This window comes from Pleurodeles waltl, chromosome 5, assembly GCF_031143425.1.
Source record: "Pleurodeles waltl isolate 20211129_DDA chromosome 5, aPleWal1.hap1.20221129, whole genome shotgun sequence".
Lineage (NCBI taxonomy): Eukaryota > Metazoa > Chordata > Amphibia > Caudata > Salamandridae > Pleurodeles > Pleurodeles waltl.
Genome location: NC_090444.1, coordinates 431,296,856 through 431,315,983, shown reverse-complemented (window position 1 = coordinate 431,315,983; position 19,128 = coordinate 431,296,856). Strand labels below are relative to the sequence as shown.

The 19,128-nt window shown below is 43.7% G+C and overlaps 1 protein-coding gene across 4 annotated transcripts in view; it reads right to left on the bottom strand.

Annotated features, from left to right (window-relative positions):
- Window positions 1-19,128, bottom strand: part of COMMD1 (copper metabolism domain containing 1) — a 588,972-nt gene that overhangs the window by 388,493 nt on the left and 181,351 nt on the right. For 2 of the 4 annotated variants that reach the window (XM_069234204.1, XM_069234203.1), the window contains exon 3: window positions 4,612-4,706. The exons of the other annotated variants lie outside the window; for them this stretch is intronic. In XM_069234204.1, the coding sequence (XP_069090305.1) occupies window positions 4,632-4,706 (75 nt within the window). In that variant the 3' untranslated portion in view covers window positions 4,612-4,631. The remainder of the gene's footprint in view (window positions 1-4,611; window positions 4,707-19,128) is intronic. 4 annotated transcript variants of the gene reach the window in all.

Below are 19,128 nucleotides of genomic sequence, written 5' to 3'. Positions count from 1 at the left end.
CAGGGACATCAAGCTAAATGAAGGGCAGTGGCAGTACATCAGACCAAGCAGAGCAGGAGGGAGGGGGCTGGTACATGGGCAGTGGCAGAAAAACAGCCACACAGAGAGCAGGGGATTGGACTTGGGCAATGGATGGCAAGGAGGAGGAGGGCAAGAGCAGAAAGTTCGGTGGGGGTGGGTTGTGGAGGGTGGCAGCACAATGCCAGGCCAGGGACTGTGTCTATTCCCCTCCCCCCCCGGTGCACTGCAATGGGTATTTTACTTACCCTTAAAAAACCCTGGAAATTCACTGAAAAATATAAAGGTTAAAGGGATGTTATAGTTAGAAAATAGAATATTTTAAAAACCCTTAGAAAGTCACACAAAAAAACAAAGGTTACAGGGACATTATAGTTAGCTTAAGATGTTACATGCACAAAACCACAGAAATTCAGCTGTTATAACTAGAGTTATTTTAATATCTATAACTTGTGCACTAAGGTAACTATAACTCACACGCTCCCAACATACTGCTAATTATCCCAGATATTACATCATGACTTCTTTTATTACATCATTGATATTATCACTGTAACATTTGCAGTAAAATTATTCATGAGAAAACTGTGCACAGTGAGGGGATGAGATAGTTAACTTAGGTCACAAGTTATAGTTAATTCATGTAACTATAACCATAACAGCTGAATTTCTATGGTTTTGTGGGTTTAAAATCTGAACCTAAATACAATGTCCCTGTAAACTTTGTTTTTTTATTTTTAATAAATAGATAGATAGATAGACAGATTTATATATGAATTTCATTTTGGGGGAACCCACCCTTTATTTTATTTTTAATTTACTCCTACCACCGCTTACCATTTCCCACCCCTAAGCCTTAAAATTTCCCTTCCCACCCAATACCACTGCCAACCCAATAACCCTAAATTAACAGTACCACTCTTTTCCACTCCCCACCACTAAACCTTACGATTACCATTGTCACCCTTTACCACTACCCACCCACATGCCCTAAAATTATCCTCACTGCCTTTTACCACTACCCACCCTAAATCCTAAAATGACCTTTACCACTACCCACTCCAAGCCCAAAAATTACGCTTAACACCCTTTACCACTATCCATGCCTAAACTCTATAAATGCACTAACCATCCCAACACCTACAATTACCCTTCCCATCCTTTACCACTACCAGCTTCATAACCCTAAATATACCCTTACCACTCTTTCACAAAACCCACCCTAATCCTTACAATTACCCTTACCAGCCTATACCATAAAATGACCTTTGTCACCCTTTACCACTACCCACCTATATTCCCCAAAATATCCTTACTACACTTTTCCACTAGCCAATCAGGCTCTAAAATTACCCATACCACCATTAACACTACCCACCATAAACCCTAAAATTACCCTTACCATCTTTTACCACTGCTGTTAGACATGGGGTCTCTAGTTGGAAGTGGTTTGCAGCCTGTCCAAGTAGGGACCCTCACTCTAGTCATGGTAAGAGAGCCACACAGCTAAGATAACCCCTGCTCACCCCCTTGGTGGCTTGGCTCAAGCAGTCAGGCTTATCTAAGAAGAAATGTGTAAAGTATCTGTACACTAAACACACAAACCTAAGGTTACCCAATGAAAACACCACAAAAGTACTCCACCCCAGTTTAGAACAATAGCCAACATTTATCTGAATAAAACAAGACCAAAACATCAGAAATCCAACATACACAAGCAAAGATACAAATTTTCGAAGTTGACATCTTAACATAGTGCTTAAAAACACAATAGCTACAACTGGGACTATCACATTGTCTTGACAGAGTTGTTCCCAATAGTCCAATGGCACTCGTGAGGGAGTGTAAGCTGGTCATGGAGTCACACGGACCTCAAGTACAGTACATTGAAAACGATGAGGAAATAAAGATGTTGCACAGAGTCGGGGAGGTGAGGTGTCGCTGGAGCCAGTGCGGCATCGTTCCCAATAGTCCGACAGCACCTGCAAGGGAGTGTGAGCTGGTAACGGAGTCCCCTGGGCCCCAAGTACAGTACCTTGGAAAAGGATGAGAAAATAAAGATGTTGCACAGAGTCAGGGAGGGGAGAAGTCGTTGGAGCTGGTGCAGCATCTGTTCCTAACTGCTACCAGTGAGGTGAGGCGTCGGTTCCTTACTGCTAGGCAGGGAAGGTGAGGTGTCGGTTCCTTAGAGTTGCAGGGGAGGTGAGGCGACTTTGGTTGTGAGGCATCAGTTCTTTGTGATCCAGTGGGGTCGATGAATCCAGCAAGTCAAGATGCGAGGAGTCAACATCACAGTGTCGCGATCACACCATGGGGACACAGGTGCTGTGGCAGAGCCGGACAGCGGCGCTGTTTCGGAAGTCGCTCTGGTGATGAAGTACTTGGTTTCTTCTTGGTTGCACTGGAACTCACCCCCCAAAGGCCCAGGAACTGGATTGGCACCACTTGGCAAGTGAGGACTCTTAGCAAGAGAACCCATGTGCTGGCAGATGAATTCTTTCATGTCCCTGAGACTTCTTAACAGGAGGCAAGCTTAGTCCAAGCCTTTGGAGAACCTTGGAAAGCAGGATGTACAAAGCAAAGTCCAGTCCTTTCACTCCCAGGACAGAAGCAGCAGGTATCACAGAAAAGCAACAGGCAAAGTTGTCAGTCCCTCCTAGAGCATCCAGCTCTTCTTCCTGGCAGAATGTCCTCAGTCCAGAAGGATTCTAAATTTGTGGGGTCAGAGGTCCAGTACTTATACTCATTTCTCTCTCTGAAGTAGGCAAACTTCAAAGAAAAGTATTTGCAGTGCACAAGCTCCTGCCTTTCCTTCCCTTGTTCCAGGCACACTCCAGGGGGTTGGTGACTGCTTTGTGTAAGGGCAGGCACAGCCCTATTCAGGTGAAAGTGTCAGCTCCTCCCACCACTCTAGCTCAGGAAGACCCATCAGGATATGCAAGGCAAACCCCAGCTCCCTTTGTGTGACTTTCTTGAGCCAATTCACAAGCAGCCCAACTATCATATTGACCCAGACGTGAATTCCACAGACAGGTAGAAGCACAGAAGGGTTAAGCAAGAAAATGCCCACTTTCTAAAAGTGGCATGATCTAACTTACAATTTAAAAAACAACTTCACCAAAGATGTATTTTTAAATTGTGAGTTCGGAGAGCCCAAACTCCAGATCTCTATCTGTTCTCTATGGGAGATGACACTTAAAAGATATTTCAAGGCAATACCCATGTCACCCTATGAGAGAGATAGGCCTTGCAATAGCATTTCACTGTCAGGATATGTAAAACATATCAGTACATGTCATACCATTTAAATACACTGCACCCTGCCCATGCAGCTGCCTTGGGCCTACTGTAGGGGCGACTTACAGCTAATAAAAGGGAAGGTTTGGGCCTGGCAAGTGGGTGCACTTGCCAGGTCGACATGGCAGTTTAAAACTGCACACACAGACATTACAATGGCAGGCTTGAGACATGTTTGCATGGAGACTCATGTGGAAGGCACAATCAGTGCTGCAGGCCCACTAGTAGCATTTTACTTACAGGCCCTGGATATCCAAGGTGAACTATACTAGGGACTTATTAGTAAACCAAATATGCCTACCACAGATAAACTAATCACCAATATAATTTAGACAGAGAACATGTGCACTTTAGCACTGGTTATCAGTGGTAAAGTGCCCAGAGTTGTAAAGCCAACAAAAACAGGTCAGAAAGAATATGAGGATGAAGACAAAACATTTGGGGATAACCCTGCAAAAAGGGCCAGGTCCAACAATTACCCACACCTAGATCCTAAAATTACCCATTTCCACTACCACCCCTAAACCCTATAAATTTCCTTACCATCACTAAACCCTAAATTTACCCTTAACACCCTTTACCACTGCCCACCCACAGCCTACAGAGGAGGTTACAGGGTCCCCAGCAAGTTCAACTGTCCTACAGTGGGAGTGGGGAAGACAGAGTGAAAGACCCTTGAAGGACAGATCCACAGAGCTCAAGTCCAAAGTTTTCCACCACTGCAGACAGGGGTTCATCCATAAGGGGTACACTTGTCCCTGGGCCTTCCAGATTCCATTGCTTCTTAAAGTCTCCCACTAGTGCAGGGTTTTTTAAGTGGAGGGTGTATAAGTTCCAAAAAGTAGGCACCACTGCCCAACCCACCACCACTGCACCCCCGTACTATCCTTCATGGACGTTGAAAAGACAACATTTTCAACACGAAAAAATAAGTTTGTTTGTGTAACAGATAACAGCCCCTGAACCACATACACAAACAGATGAAGTAAGAACCCAAATGGAATAAAAGCCTGTCATAATAACTGCCATATTACACGGCATGTACCAACTGAAAAAAAGGACTTGGTTGGGGAGCAAGGGGAACCGGTGAAAGGAATAATAGATTTTAAACAATTACATGTACTCATGTATATTACAACACTTCTCCCTCCTTATATTTGATAAACACCATAGATGTTGCAACTATAGAAACCACAACACTGCTTCTCCTTCTATATCCTAACAAGCTGCATAGTCTTTATGCCATACAGGTACAAAATGAGCCTCAATGGGATGAAAGGATTCATTAGAGCTCACCTCATTTCATGATTCTTCTGTTACTTCAGGGCTCTCTGCAATTGAGAAAGGATTCCAGTTTGCAATTCTTTCCATGCGCCAAGTGCTGCCATCATCTAGGACTAGAACATTTTTTCACCTGAGTAATTTTGGCTAGTTTATTAATCTACTACATCCCTTCTGGTGGGAGTCAGGAAGTTTGAATACTACCCAATCCCCCACCTTCCATTTACCATTTTTAACACCATTTTCCACACCATACCTCTTTTTATACACTTTTTGGTGCAATTTTACCTTTTATTTATTTTTTTCTCTACACACCCATCGAGGTTCTTTACCACCTAGCCAATTAGGAGGCAACTTGGTGCCAGGAAGACTTCTTTTAAGTGCTAGAAACTGTGAAACATTGGTGACTGAATTAGGCATAGTGTGATATTACCATAACATTTATTGAATAGCTTTGTCAACAAGTATACCTGACGCTTGTGCTAGTATCATACATTCTTTAATCATACGATTAACTCATTCCACTAATCCATTTGCTCTAGGGCTGTGAAGAGCTGTTCTGTGATGCTGAATAGATGGATTTCCTAGGAATTCATTCATTTCCTCTGATGTGATTTGGACCAAATTGTCTGCTACTATGGTGCCTGGAATTCCCTCTGTCATGAATGTGTTTGTGAGGAAACTTTTAAGAGTTTGAGTATTAATGTGATTGACCACTTAAATTACTATCCAGTGCAAGTGATAATCTACTAACACCAACATGAATTCTCCATTCCACATAGAGAACTTAAAAGGATTGATGATGTCCAACCCAAGTTTATGTCAAGTTTAAGGGGTACACTTACAGGGGACAGAGGTGTACTTCTTGTGCTCTATGATTTATCACTCATGGTAAAGGTGATACATGCCTTGACTTTATTCCCCACCAAACTGTCCATCTCTGGGAACCAATAAGTGGTTCTCACTTTAGATTTGGTGAGACTCCTCCTCAAATGACCTTCTTGTCCTAGTTCTGCTCTTTTGCTCCATAAATCCTTAGCAGGTATTAATCTCATGGCTCTGTCACTGTTTATACTTAAATCTTAACGTACGTCCCAAAAACTCCTAATGTCTTCTTCTAGATTACCATGCTTGATGGCCAACACTGTCTGATCAACTCTTTTACTAAACTGAGTTTATGGTCATTCTCCAGGCCCACTTTCCATTCCTCTTCCTTAATTCCAGGCATATTAACTAGCATTATTGACTCCTCTACTTTGGTTTCTTCCCATACTTCACTGGTGCAGGGTAATCTGGATAAACAGTCTGCAACTATGTTTTGTGCCTGCTACATATTCAGTTTTAAAATTGTAACCTTTGAGAACCGTGATCCATCTAGCTATTCGAGGAGTGGTCTTCTCCCTTTCTTTTGTGGAGAACATATATATCAGAGGTTAGTGGTCGGTGCGTACTGTGAATGGTAACCCCCATAAGAAAAACATAAAATGGGAGATGGCCCAAATACTCTGGAGTAGTTACACTCTGCATCTTTCAACACTCTGGAGGCAAAAGCTACAAACCTTTCCTTCCCATTCACTATCTGTGTTAAGGAGGCACCAACGCCCTTTCTACTGGCATCTGTGGTTAAGGTTGTTTTAAATCTGGTATCAAAATTTCCTAGTGACAGGGACTGTATAATGGCCTCCTTTATTGACTCGAAAGAGTTTTGACAATCTGGGTTCCAATCAAAGTGAGCTCCTTGTTTTAAATAAAAGTCTCATGGGTGAAGTGATATCAGCAAAGTCTTTTACAAATTTAGTCATCATTCAACTAGACCTAAAAAGATTTAAATTCTTACTCATTTAAAAGAGGAGAGGCTCTCTCACAGCTTCAAAAAGGTCCATTTTTGGTTTGATTACATTGTATGACATAGTATGACCCAAATAATCGGCTGACTTCACACAAATTTGACATTTTTCTTTTCTAATGGGTAAATCTGCATTTTTGATGACCGACAAAACTTGTCATATGGTTTTGTCATGACTCTCTTCAGTATTTCCATGGATTAGCATATCATCTTGGACAAATAGCACATTTTTTATTTCCTCCAAGGTTTGATACATAACCCTCTGAAAGACATCAGCCGGCAACGCTAGGCCAAACGGCATCTTGCAGTATTATAAAGCTCCAAATGAGTTATAAAAGAAGTTAAAGATTTGGATTCTGGGTCTAGGTAGATTTGGTGGTAGGCGGAACAGAGATAAATTATGCTGAAGTACGTAGCCTCTCCAATCTAACTGATCATCTCATTTGTCCTAGGGAGTGGAAATCTGTCCACCCAAATGTTAGAGTTTAGGTCTCTTAAATCAACACACAGATGCAGGCCTCTGCCACCACATTTTTGCGTTACCACTATCAGAGCGAGCCGTAGAGAGCTCTCAATAGATTCTAAGATACCTTGTTGAACTCATTTGTATAGTTCTGCCTGCAAGGGTTCCTGCATTAAATGGGGATTTGGTCACACTTTGTGTGTTACTGGTACAGTACTTACCTTCAGTATAACTGTATGCTGAAAATGTTTTAAGTGTCCTAGTTTTTCTGAAAACATATGGGAAACTCCTCACACCATTTTGTAATTACCATACCTTCTTTCACTGCCATGACTGGTTCTACATTGTTAGTATCCAACTTGATTCCTAAATCTTTCTGATTATTCCATCTCAATAGGCTTGCACCTTTTTATGCAATGCAAACTTTTCCTCTCATGGAACGGACTTTAAAACTTATTGGCATATTCAGCATTCCTACCAAGGGTATCAAGTCTTTATTGTACCCCCAATCCTGGATTGATGTCTGCCTCCTGACAAACATATCCCTTTCTCCTTGAAAATCTTCTGAAAAACATCACAATCAATGAATGTGTATGGTGAACATAAATCAGCATAGACATTTAATATGACACCTTCTAATGAAATGTCACACGCGGTGTAATTACCTCTACAACTAACGTCTTTGTCTGGTACTTAAAACACATATTTGTTTTCATCTATTTTTTCAATTATGTGTACATTCTTCTTTTCTACATCTGAATTTGTACACATCCTAGCATAATTACCCCTCCTATCCATTTCCTATAGCCAGAGAGCCTAGCTGGACAATTAGAATTATTAGCTAGATGATTTTAATTTCCACAGCGATAACTTCACTTTTTTTCTCCTTTCTCATTTATCAAATTTCTAATTTGAGATTCTGTGGGTTTTTTCCCTTCTTCAATGCCTCCCATGTGGCCTTCCCTGCTTGAATTATTCTTTACCACAAGGAGGGTGTCTGAACCATTGCTCTGTTTCATTTCCCTTATGTACTGTGTTGTGTGTTCTATACTCTTAGCAATGTTTACTGCCTCCTTTAAGTCTGGGTTCTTTGTTAAAAGCGGCTCTTGGACTTTAGTGTTGTTAGTACATCAAACTAACTGGTCTCCTATAAGGGTGTCACATAGAGAACCAAATTTGCATAAATTTGTCATTCCTCTCAAACTTGCAATGTAACTTGGGACTTTTTAGTTTTTTCCCCTGAACTCTACAAAATAAATGTCTTTCTAACACAGTATTTACTCTCTGATCAAAATGTTCCTCCAATTTATCAAAAGTCCTCTGATATAAATCTTCCCGAACTTCCTCATTCGAATCCACTAGATCTTTATATGCCTTCCTTCCTTAGACTCCTAAATTATGTAGTAAAATCTGTTGCTTCCTTAAAGACAATAATTCTTCACCTCCAATAGCTGCGAGGTATGATTGAAATAGTTTTGCCCACTCTTTCCAGTGAATAATAGGTTCTCCTTCATCCAAAAACAGTGGGGGCTGGGTCATGTTAGCCACTGCCATGGAATATTTCACAAAATAACTATACAAAAATAATGTCCAGTGGAAAAAACTAGGAAGGAAAATTAATAAGATATGACTATGACAACTGCATGTTTATTTTCTAGATTTCAGATAGAGGGCCTGATTTAGATCTTGGCAGAGGGGTTATTCTGTTGCAATGGTGATAGATATCCTGTTCGCTGAAATCTAAATACCATAGAAAACAATGTTTTTCAGATTTCGGCAGATAGGATATCTGTCACTGTTGCAACAGAGTAACCCCTCCGCGATGATCTAAACCAGGCCCAGAGTCCTGTTTTACTTTCCTCCAATTTGCTGAGGAGGAAGGGTTTCTCAAAATAAAATAGGTGGGGACACCAAAATGTCAGTCCTTACTGAGAGGAGTGGTTTCCTGTACTTGCTGTGAGGAGATTTCCCGCTGCTGAGATAATCAGTTCTGAAAGGAACGCCAACTCTGACAAGGCATGGCAGCAGGGGAAACTAAGAGGAGCGTTGATAAACTGTGAGCACTTGACAAAGTAGTGCAAAGGTGCATTGAAGGACTGCATGCTAAACATTTCACTTCAGCCGTGCCGCTTATTAGATCCCGACAGCGTGGTGCAGTCACAACATCCTCAAAGGCCGCCATGGTCCGTAGATAACATACAGGTTAGGCAATCCCCTGGAAAAACAATGTTCTGGGGCTAAGCAATGGTCGAGGAAGGGGTCAAAAATGATTTTTTTTAAATGTGTGTCTAAATTAAAATTACAGCCTATACACTGAAGTCTTCGCTGTACAAGTATGAGCCGCGCACGTCTGATAATTCCCCTAAAGAATAAGACACCTGTCCTTGCAGCCACAAGTAGAAAGGGTGCATTAACCCTAAAGCTTCTTCGGTTCTTGAACATGAACTGACAATGAAGAGGGACAAAATTGCAAGACAAAACAAGAATTTCTAGAGCCAGACAAATGTTCCACCCCACTCCTCACCTCTGAAAATGAGTCACTAAAGATAAGTAGGCGCTGTGAAAGTGCACACTATGATGTCTCGAAATGTACTCACAGCACAGCCTCCTGAGGTCCACAGACATCAGAATAACAAGATGAAATGCAATGATGGTTAATTAAGGTGCTCTGGTGCAGTTTGTGACAGACAGTCTGATGTCAGGAAATGGAGCATCAGACAGCACCTCAGGTGTCAAGCTGACATGATGAAAATAAAATGGTAGCTCAATGGAGATCCTCAGGGGAGAGACTATTGCTGGCTGTCCCCTGCACATCACAGTGCAAACCTCATTGCCAATGTTAAAAAGACTACATTTCAGACAAGAAGAAAATAATGTTTTTTGTGTAACAGGTAGCCCCTGAGCCACATACACAGTCTGGCTCTCTTAGGGTTCTCACTCTAACTGTCATAGCTGCCTTAGAACACAGCATGTCCCAACTGAGGGGAAGGACGGGGTGGGGGGAAAGGGGAACAGGCAAAATGGATAATAGATATAAAACCATTATTTGTTTCTGTGTATATTACAACAGACAGCATCTTGGAGCATTTTAAAATGGGACTTCAAGTAGTCAAATAACAGAGCTATCGGCTTTCTGAAAGCCTTTAGCTCTGCCTGAAACCCGCACTATCAAACTGATTCCTTGCCACCAAACTTCAGGGGCCCTCCGAGTGAAAGTAGCCCTGACTGTTTCTTTGGGAAGGGTATAACCAGATGTGTCAGACAGATGAATGTATTTAACCTATGCAGATTCTGCTCCCCACCGTCGTCCTCTTGAAGAACAGGCTTAGTACCCTCCAAATGGACCTAATTTGAGTCAATGGCTTTGATCTACCTGCTGGACAGCAGAGTACTGAACTTGGCTCAGCAGGGTAGTTAAAAGCCTAAATCTAAGTAATGGCTGACTCAGAGAACTATGATCAAACTCAAAGTACATAAAGGAATACAAATGCAGACAAATAAATATAACATATACACACTGGGGCCCTTGTTTTCCCAGAGGAGCACACATTGGTCTTCTCTCTATAACACAACAATGCAGAATTGTTATTTTGGTGTAGTTTTTGCCTAAACTGTGAATATAGTAAAGCATTAAATACTAGGAGTGAAGCACTGTTACAGTCAACAGTAGCCTCACTTGTTGAGCCCACACATGTATACAGAAGCCTGAGCATGTTTATCATGAGCAACCAGCGAGGAGGACCCTCTTACCACAGTTGCACAGTAGCGGACCTTATGTCAAAAAAGATGGGCACTGCCAGCACTCTAATCCAATTTGCCAGTGGTTACTCAGTCACAGACGAGATCCAAAAACCAGGTGGTCCAAAATTAAACAGTCTTGGGGTTCTAAGGGGGTCAGATCCCTAATCCTCTCAATATGTTTTACTTTGCTGTCTTGAGAAATGTGTTAAATTCACAGCTTTTCTGTTTCTCGAAGTAAGACTATGTAATAAAAATACTGGCCTTTGTCAAAACTTTTAAATACACAATAATTTGTTATGTATTTGTAAGATATTGGATTCTTATTTCAGGTGGTTTACTACGCACCTCAAGGAGTAATCTCAACCCTTGTCAGGGTAAACGTTCTAAGTCACTAAATTAACATGAGCTCAAAACCCCCTTATAGCGGTAGCTGCAGCACAGAGCAGACAAGCTTAACTTAGGGCAATGTGCAAAGTTTTTTATGCAGTAACAAAACAGTAATAAAGTTCAAATGAAAAACAATGAAAATCCCAAACAGAATTAGAAAAGGAGAGTAAAATGTATTAGATACAATGACACCAAATAGTCAATGATTGTGGTATATCAGGATCTAGGTGCAAATCAAAGCTTCTGCAATTAATTGTGGGTCTGATACGCCAACAAGATTCGCCCTGATCAAAGATTTCACCTTCTGACTAAGGGCTTGATTTAGAACTTGCTGGACAGGTTACTGCTTCACAACGGTGACGGATATCCCGTCTGCCGAAGTCTAAATCTCATTACATTCTGTGGGATTTAGATTTTGGCAGACAGGATTTCCGGCAACGTTGTGACAGAGTAACCCATCCAGGGAGTTCTAAATCAGGCCCTTAGTCTTTTAAATCCCAATCCACCACAAGAGTACACTTCTAAATCCCACACAGGACCTCAGTGGAGGCGCTTAAAGACTCACAGGGCATCAGACAGAGGCAGGGGCCAGTCCAGATCCAGTTGCTACTGGCCAGCTGAGCAGTTGCAGGAAAGGCCACTAGTAGCTTGTTGTATTCATGTAGCCTTGTGACCCTTGGAATCCACTTCTTTGTTCTGGGGACAAGAATGAGGAGGTCCAGTCCTTCAGAGCTCCTCTCAGGCTACAGACAGCAGGTCCATACCTCTTCTTTTTTTTCCTCATGTCCTGCAGTGTCCTGGGGGAACGCAGCAAAGTGCTTCCAGACTCTTATGGGATTCAGCCCAGGATCAGCTATATAACTTCAATGTATTAATTGCCCTTTTAGTGAAGACTTGAAATGAAAGATTTCATCAAGCCTTGAGAAAGCCCCAGGGTGACTACCATGTAAGGGGTTAAACACGTGTAGGCTGTCTCTTTAAAATCAATTAAAGGATTAAATGTTAACTATCTGTCTCTTTCAGATCAAATAAAAGACTGAATATTCATTTTGACTATGACTAGGATCTCAATGATTTTGATGATTTAAAGAAATCGTTACTTTTGGGTGGTCCCCACCTAATTTTCTCTGATCCTGGGGAGAAGTGGTTGGAAATGCCACATTTACGCCCATGTGAGCTAGCAGGTGTGAATGATTCCTGAACATTTCCTAACCAATGAGATAAAAGTACCCTGACAAACCCTACCCATTTTCTGCATTTTCATGATGGCGACAGTCTTTGACCACATTTAACTTGAGTGGGGAGTGCCCTATATTAATCCTGGTATATCTAACTCAGTTTGAAGCAGCCACTATACCCCCAACAGACAGAAGTCTATTAGAACAAAAGCAGCTTTCTTCAGCAACCAGATAGTGGATACAGAAGAATTGTCTTGCTATCCTGGTTTCTACCTTTTAAGTCTTTCCCAAGTTTTATATGTAAACCCTGCAGATGTGTCAAACAGGATCTGACAATCCAAGGTGGAGCTAAAGACAGCCATATCATCTAGATATGCTGCACTAAAAGCCTCCAACCCTTGCAGGACTGTATTCACCAACCTCTGAAAAGTGGCAGGTGCATTTTTCAAACCAAAGGGCATTACAGTGAATTGGGAGTGCCCTCCAATAGTCGAAAATGCAGTTTTTGCTTTAGCATCCTTTGATAACTTGATCTGCCAATATCCTGCAGTCAAATCAAAGGTGCTTAGATACTTGGCAGATGCCAGTGTATCTATGAGCTCATCTGCCCTGGGTATAGGGTGAGCATCAGTTTTAGTTACCTGGTTGAGACCTCTGTAATCTACACAAAACCTCATGGGCTTTCAGAATGTTCAACCACTCCCAGTTCAAGCATTTTCTGAACTTCTTGTTTTATGCAGTCCCTGACATGGTCAGGCTGCCTATAGATCTTACTTTTGACAGGCATGCTGTCTCCAGTATCTATAGTGTGCTCCCACCAAAAAGTGGTGCCTGGAACAGTAGAAAAGAGTTCAGAAAACTGACCCAGGAGATTTATGCAGTTGTCTTTCTGCTCAGCAGTAAGACAGTCTGCCAGACTACACCTTACACTAGAGCATCTTGTTCTGTGGAAGAGAAGAGATCAGGGAGAGGGTCACTCTCTTCTTCCTGTCCTTCATCTGTTGCCATGAGTAGGGTGAGATCAGCCTTGTCATAGTAGGGCTTTAGGCAATTGACATAGAGCACCCTAAGGGGACTCCTGGCAGTGCCTAAGTCAACCAAGTAGGTGACTTCTCCCTTCTTTTCAACAATGATGTGGGGTCCACTCCATTTGTCTTGGAGTGCTCTTGGGGCCACAGGCTCCAAAACCCACACCTTCTGTCCTGGTTGGTACTGAATCAGAACAGCCTTCTGGTCATGCCATTGCTTTTGGAGCTCCTGGCTGGACTGAAGGTTTTTACTGGCCTTTTTCATGTACTCCGACATTCTGGATCTTAGGCCGAGTACATTGTCCACTATGTCTTGCTTAGGAGCTTTTAAAGGTTGTTCCCAACCCTCCTTTACAAGTGTTAGAGGACCTCTTACAGGGTGTCCAAATAGGAGTTCAAAGGGGCTGAAGCCCACTCCTTTCTGGGGTATCTCCCTGTAAGCAAAAAGGAGGCAAGGTAACAGGACATCCCATCTCCTCCTGAGTTTTTCAGGGAGTCCCATTATCATTCCTTTGAGAGTTTTATTAAACCTCTCTACCAGTCCTTTTGTTTGTGGATGATAAGGTGTGGTGAATTTGTATGTTACACCACATTCCTTCCACATGGCCTTCAAGTATGCAGACATAAAGTTGCTACCCCTGTCTGATACCACCTCTTTTGGGAAACCCACCCTGGAAAAGATTCCCAGGAGGGCTTTTGCCACTGCAGGTGCTGTAGTGGTCCTTAGAGGAATTGCTTCAGGATATCTTGTGGCATGGTCCACTACCACCAAGATAAACCTATTGCCTGAAGCAGTAGGAGGGTCAAGGGGGCCAACTATGTCAACCCCTACCCTTTCAAAGGGAACCCCAACCACAGGCAGTGGAATAAGGGGAGCCTTTGGGATGCCACCAGTCTTGCTACTGGCTTGGCAGGTCACACAAGTCTTTTGTGTCCTCTGACATCCTAGGCCAGTGAAACAGGGGGACAAGCCTTTCCCATGTTTTAATCTGACCCAAATGTCCAGCCAAAGGAATGTCATGTGCCAGAGTTAGGAGGAACTCTCTGTATTGCAGGGGAATTACCAATCTCCTGGCTACTCCAGGTTTTGGATCCCTTGCCTCTGTATACAAGAGGTTGTCCTCCCAGTAAACTATATGTGAATCACTGACATCCCCATTTTGCTGTTTGACAACTTGCTGTCTTAGACCCTCTAATGTGGGACAGGTTTGCTGTGCCACACTCCGCTCCTCCCTGGCAGGCCCCCCTCCACTCAAAAGCTCAGCAGTGTCTGCTTCCAGCTCCTCTGGTGAAGGTTCTGCACAGGGGGGAATTTCTTCTTCCTCAGAAGTTGAATCATCTGTAGAGGGAGGGATAGTGGGTAGGGATTTACCATTACTAACCCTAGCTTTAGGGAGCACTTGGTCCATTGTTCCAGGATCCAAGTCACCCTGTCCTTTTTGCTTTTTGGCCTGAGCCCTGGTTAAAGCAAAAATATGCCCAGGAATGCCCAGCATTGCTGCATGCGCCTCCAACTCCACTTCTGCCCAAGCTGATGTCTCTAAATCATTCCCTAGTAGACAGTCTACAGGTAAATCTGAGGGAACCACAACTTTCTTTGGACCAGTAAACCCCCCCCCCCCCCCAGTTGAGATTCACAACAGCCATGGGGTGGTTAAGAGTGTTGTTATGAGCGTCTGTCACTTGGTACTGGTGACCAAGTAGGTGTTGTTCAGGGTGTACCAGTTTCTCTATTACCATGGTAACACTGGCACCTGTGTCCCTGTAGGCCTGAACCTCAACACCATTGATTAGGGGAAGTTGCTTGTACTTATCCATATTAAGGGGACAAGCAACCAAGGTGGCCAAATCAATGGCACCTTCAGAGACTAGCACAGCCTCTGTGGTCTCCCTAACAAGACCAACACCAACTAAATTACCAAAAGTGAGCCCAGCTACTCCCTTGGATTGGCTATTAGTAGGTTTGCTCCCACCACCACTGCTATTACTAGGGGCACTAGAGGTTGCAGTAGGGGTTGTGGTAGTGGGAGGTTTGGTGCTTTTCTTTGGACAACTGGCATCAGTTGTCCAATGGCCTTTTACTTTACATAAATAGCACCATAGTTTCTTTACTTGATTAGAAGAGGATTTGGACCCACCACCCCCACCAGAGTGTTTTTGTGGGCCTGATGAAGACTCATTTTTAGATTTATCCCCACCCTTGTCTGAAGACTTACCATCCTTCTTCTTGCCATCCTTGTCACCCCCTGTATGAACTTTTCTGTTCACTCTTGTTCTGACCCATTTGTCTGCCTTCTTTCCCAATTCTTGGGGAGAGGTCAGATCTGAGTCCACTAGATATTGGTGTAACAAATCAGACACACAGTTATTCAGAATATGCTCTTTCAGGATCAGATTATACAGGCTTTCATAGTCAGAAACTTTACTGCCATGTAACCACCACTCCAAGGCCTTCACTGAATAGTCAACAAAGTCTACCCAGTCTTGTGAGGACTCTTTTCTGGTTTCTCTGAACGTAATCCTGTATTGTTCAGTGGTTAAGCCAAATCCATCCAAGAGTGCATTCTTCAAAACTGTAATTATTGGCATCACTTTCCTTCACAGTAAGGAGCCTATCCCTACCCTTTCCACTGAAAGATAGCCATAGGATAGCAGCCCACTGCCTTTGAGGGACCCCCTGTACAACACAGGCCCTCTCAAGTGCAGCAAACCACTTGTTAATGTCATCCCCCTCCTTGTAAGGGGGAACTATCTTATGCAGATTCCTAGAATCATGCTCTTTCACAGGATTACTATCTGGAATACTGCTGCTGCCACCATGGGGTCCAAACCCCAACCTCTGTCTTTCTTTTTCTATGTCTAAAGATTCCCTGTCTAGAGCCAGCTGTTGCTGTTTAAGCTTCAGCCTGGACTCTTCCACTCTCAATCTGTTGAGTTCCCTTTCTAACAATCTGTCATCAGGGTGGGTGGATTGGGCATGCTTTGACACAGAAGAATGATGTGAATGAACAGAGGGAGACCTGTCCCTAACAGTTGGCACCCTAACAACCTGGCCTGCAGGAATAACATCCCTACTGTGATGTGAGGTCACATTACTACCAGCTATGCTAGGTGGTCTGCTAAGGGGCAGGTTGGGAAGGTCACCTTCTAACCCTCTTACTGGGGGTTCCCCTGAGTCAGAGTGTGAACTATCTCCTAACTTCTCAATGGAATTGCCAGCTAAGGCCTTATCATTCTCAATAAGCATGTTAGACAACAATTCTCTAGAGGGATTCTTTCTCACCCATAAACCTCTATCAATGCAGAGACTCCTTAAACCCTTCCAGTTAAGGTGGTCATACGGTGAGCTGACCAATATAGTAGAAGTTTCTACATCAGACATGATAGAAAAGGTTTAGGGACAGATAAAAGAGAGAAAAAGTTTCAGGACATTTTAAGGAAACAGAAAAAAACTTTTTCAACTTTTTAGAAACTTTTTGAAAGTTTAGGAGTACTTTTCAGCACTAAGCAGATAGTGTAAGAGAAGAAAAGCAAAACTTTTTGGTTAGGTGTACATACACTGAACTTGTTTTGTATATTATTCTCTTATGAAAAGTACACAATGACAAAGTGGTAAGTAGTTGCAAGTACTTATCCCACCGCTGCACAACCAATGTAGGAGGCTGGCCTGGCTTGTAGTGGGTACCAAGGGGTACTTACACTCGGTACCAGGTCCAGTTATCCCTTATTAGTGTAGAAGAGGTGTTTCTAGCAGCTTAGGCTGATAGAAGGTAGCTATAGCAGAGCAGCTCAGGCTGAACTAGGAGACATGCAAAGCTCCTACTATACCACTGGTGTCATATGCACAATATGATAAGAAAACACAATACACAGATATACTAAAAATAAAGGTACTTTATTTTTATGACAATATACCAAAAGTATCTCAGTGAGTACCCTCAGTATGAGGATGCCAAATATACACAAGATATATGTACACAATACCAAAAATATGCAGTAATAGCAAAAGGAAATAATGCAAGCAATGTAAAGTTACAGTAGATTGCAATAGGAGCACATAGGTATAGGGGCAACACAAACCATAGACTCCAAAAGTGGAATGCGAACCGCGAATGGACCCCAAACCTATGTGAGCTTGTAGAGGGTCGCTGGGACTGTAAGAAAACAGTGAGGGTTAGAAAAATAGCCCATCCCAAGACCCTGAAAAGTAGGTGTAAAGTGCACCTATGTTCCCCAGAGAGCACAGAAGTCGTGATAGGGGAATTCTGCAAGAAAGACCAACACCAGCAATGCAACCAAAGTGGATTTCCGGACGAGAGTACCTGTGGAACAAGGAGACCAAGTCCAAGAGTCGCGACAAAGTTGAGAGTGGGAAGATGCCCAGGAAATGCCAGCTGAGGGTGCAAAGAAGCTGCCACCGGATGGTAAAAGCTGTGGATTCTCCAAGAACGAAGAGGGCTAGAAACTTCCCCTTTGGAGGATGGATGTCCCACGTCGTGAAGAAGCTTGCAGAGGTGTTCCCACGCAGAAAGACCACACACAAGCCTTGCTAGCTGCAAGGGTCGCGGTTATGGTTTTTGGATGCTGCTGTGGCTCAGGAGGGAACAGGATGTCGCCACTTGGATGGGGAGACAGAGAGGGCACCCAGCAAGTCAGGGAGCCCTCACAGAAGCAGGCAGCACCCGCAGAAGTACCGGAACAGGCACTTGGAAGATGAGTGAACCGGAGCTCACCCGAAGACACAAAAGGGAGTCTCCCGACGCCGGAGGACAACTCAGAAGGTTGTGCACTGCAGGTTAGAGTGTTGGGGACCCAGGCTTGGCTGTGCACGAAGGAAATCCTGGAAGAGTGCACAGGAGCAAGAGCAGCTGCAAATCACGCGGTACCCAGCAATGCAGTCTAGCGTGGGGAGGCAAGGACTTACCTCCACCAAACTTGGACTGAAGAGTCACTGGACTGTGGGAGTAACTTGGACAGAGTTGCTGAGTTCCAGGGACCTCGCTCGTCGTGCTGAGAGGGGACCCAGAGGACCGGTGATGCAGTCTTTTGTTGCCTGCGGTTGCAGGGGGAAGATTCCGTCGACCCACAGGAGATTTCTTCAGAGCTCCTGGTGCAGAAAGGAGGCAGGCTACCCCCAGAGCATGCACCACCAGGAAACAGGCGAGAAAGCGGCAGGATCAGCGATACAAGGTTGCAGTAGTCGTCTTTGCTATTTTGTTGCGGTTTTGCAGGCGTCCTGAGCAGTCAGCGTTTGATCCTTTGGCAGAAGGTGAAGAGAGAGATACAGAGGAACTCTGATGAGCTCTTGCATTCGTTATCTAAAGAATTCCCCAAAGCAGAGACCCTAAATAGCCAGAAAAGGAGGTTTGGCTACCTAGAAAGGAGGATAGGCTAGCAACACAGGTAAGAGCCTATCAGAAGGAGTCTCTGACGTCACCTGCTGGCACTGGCCACTCAGAGCAGTCCAGTGTGCCAGCAGCACCTCTGTTTCCAAGATGGCAGAGGACTGGAGCACACTGGAGGAGCTCTGAGCACCTCCCCTGGGAGGTGCAGGTCAGGGGAGTGGTCACTCCCCTTTACTTTGTCCAGTTTTGCGCCAGAGCAGGGCTGGGGGATCCCTGAACCGGTGTAGACTGGCTTATGCAGAGATGGGCACCATGGTGTGGGAATGTCAGGTTGTTACCCAGTGTGGCAACAAGGCGAGAGTCTCTTTTAGTTTGTCAGTCTCTGGTCGTCATCTGCCTGGGCCTTGAATGATTCTAAATAGGTGTCCCAAGTCAGAGCGAGTAGACGCTTTCTGAGCTCCCGGTATTTATCTCTACACAGTGCATGTCCTTCTGCCTCACCCCTGTGTAAGACCTCCTCTCGCCAACTGGTCCAGTGGGGGGA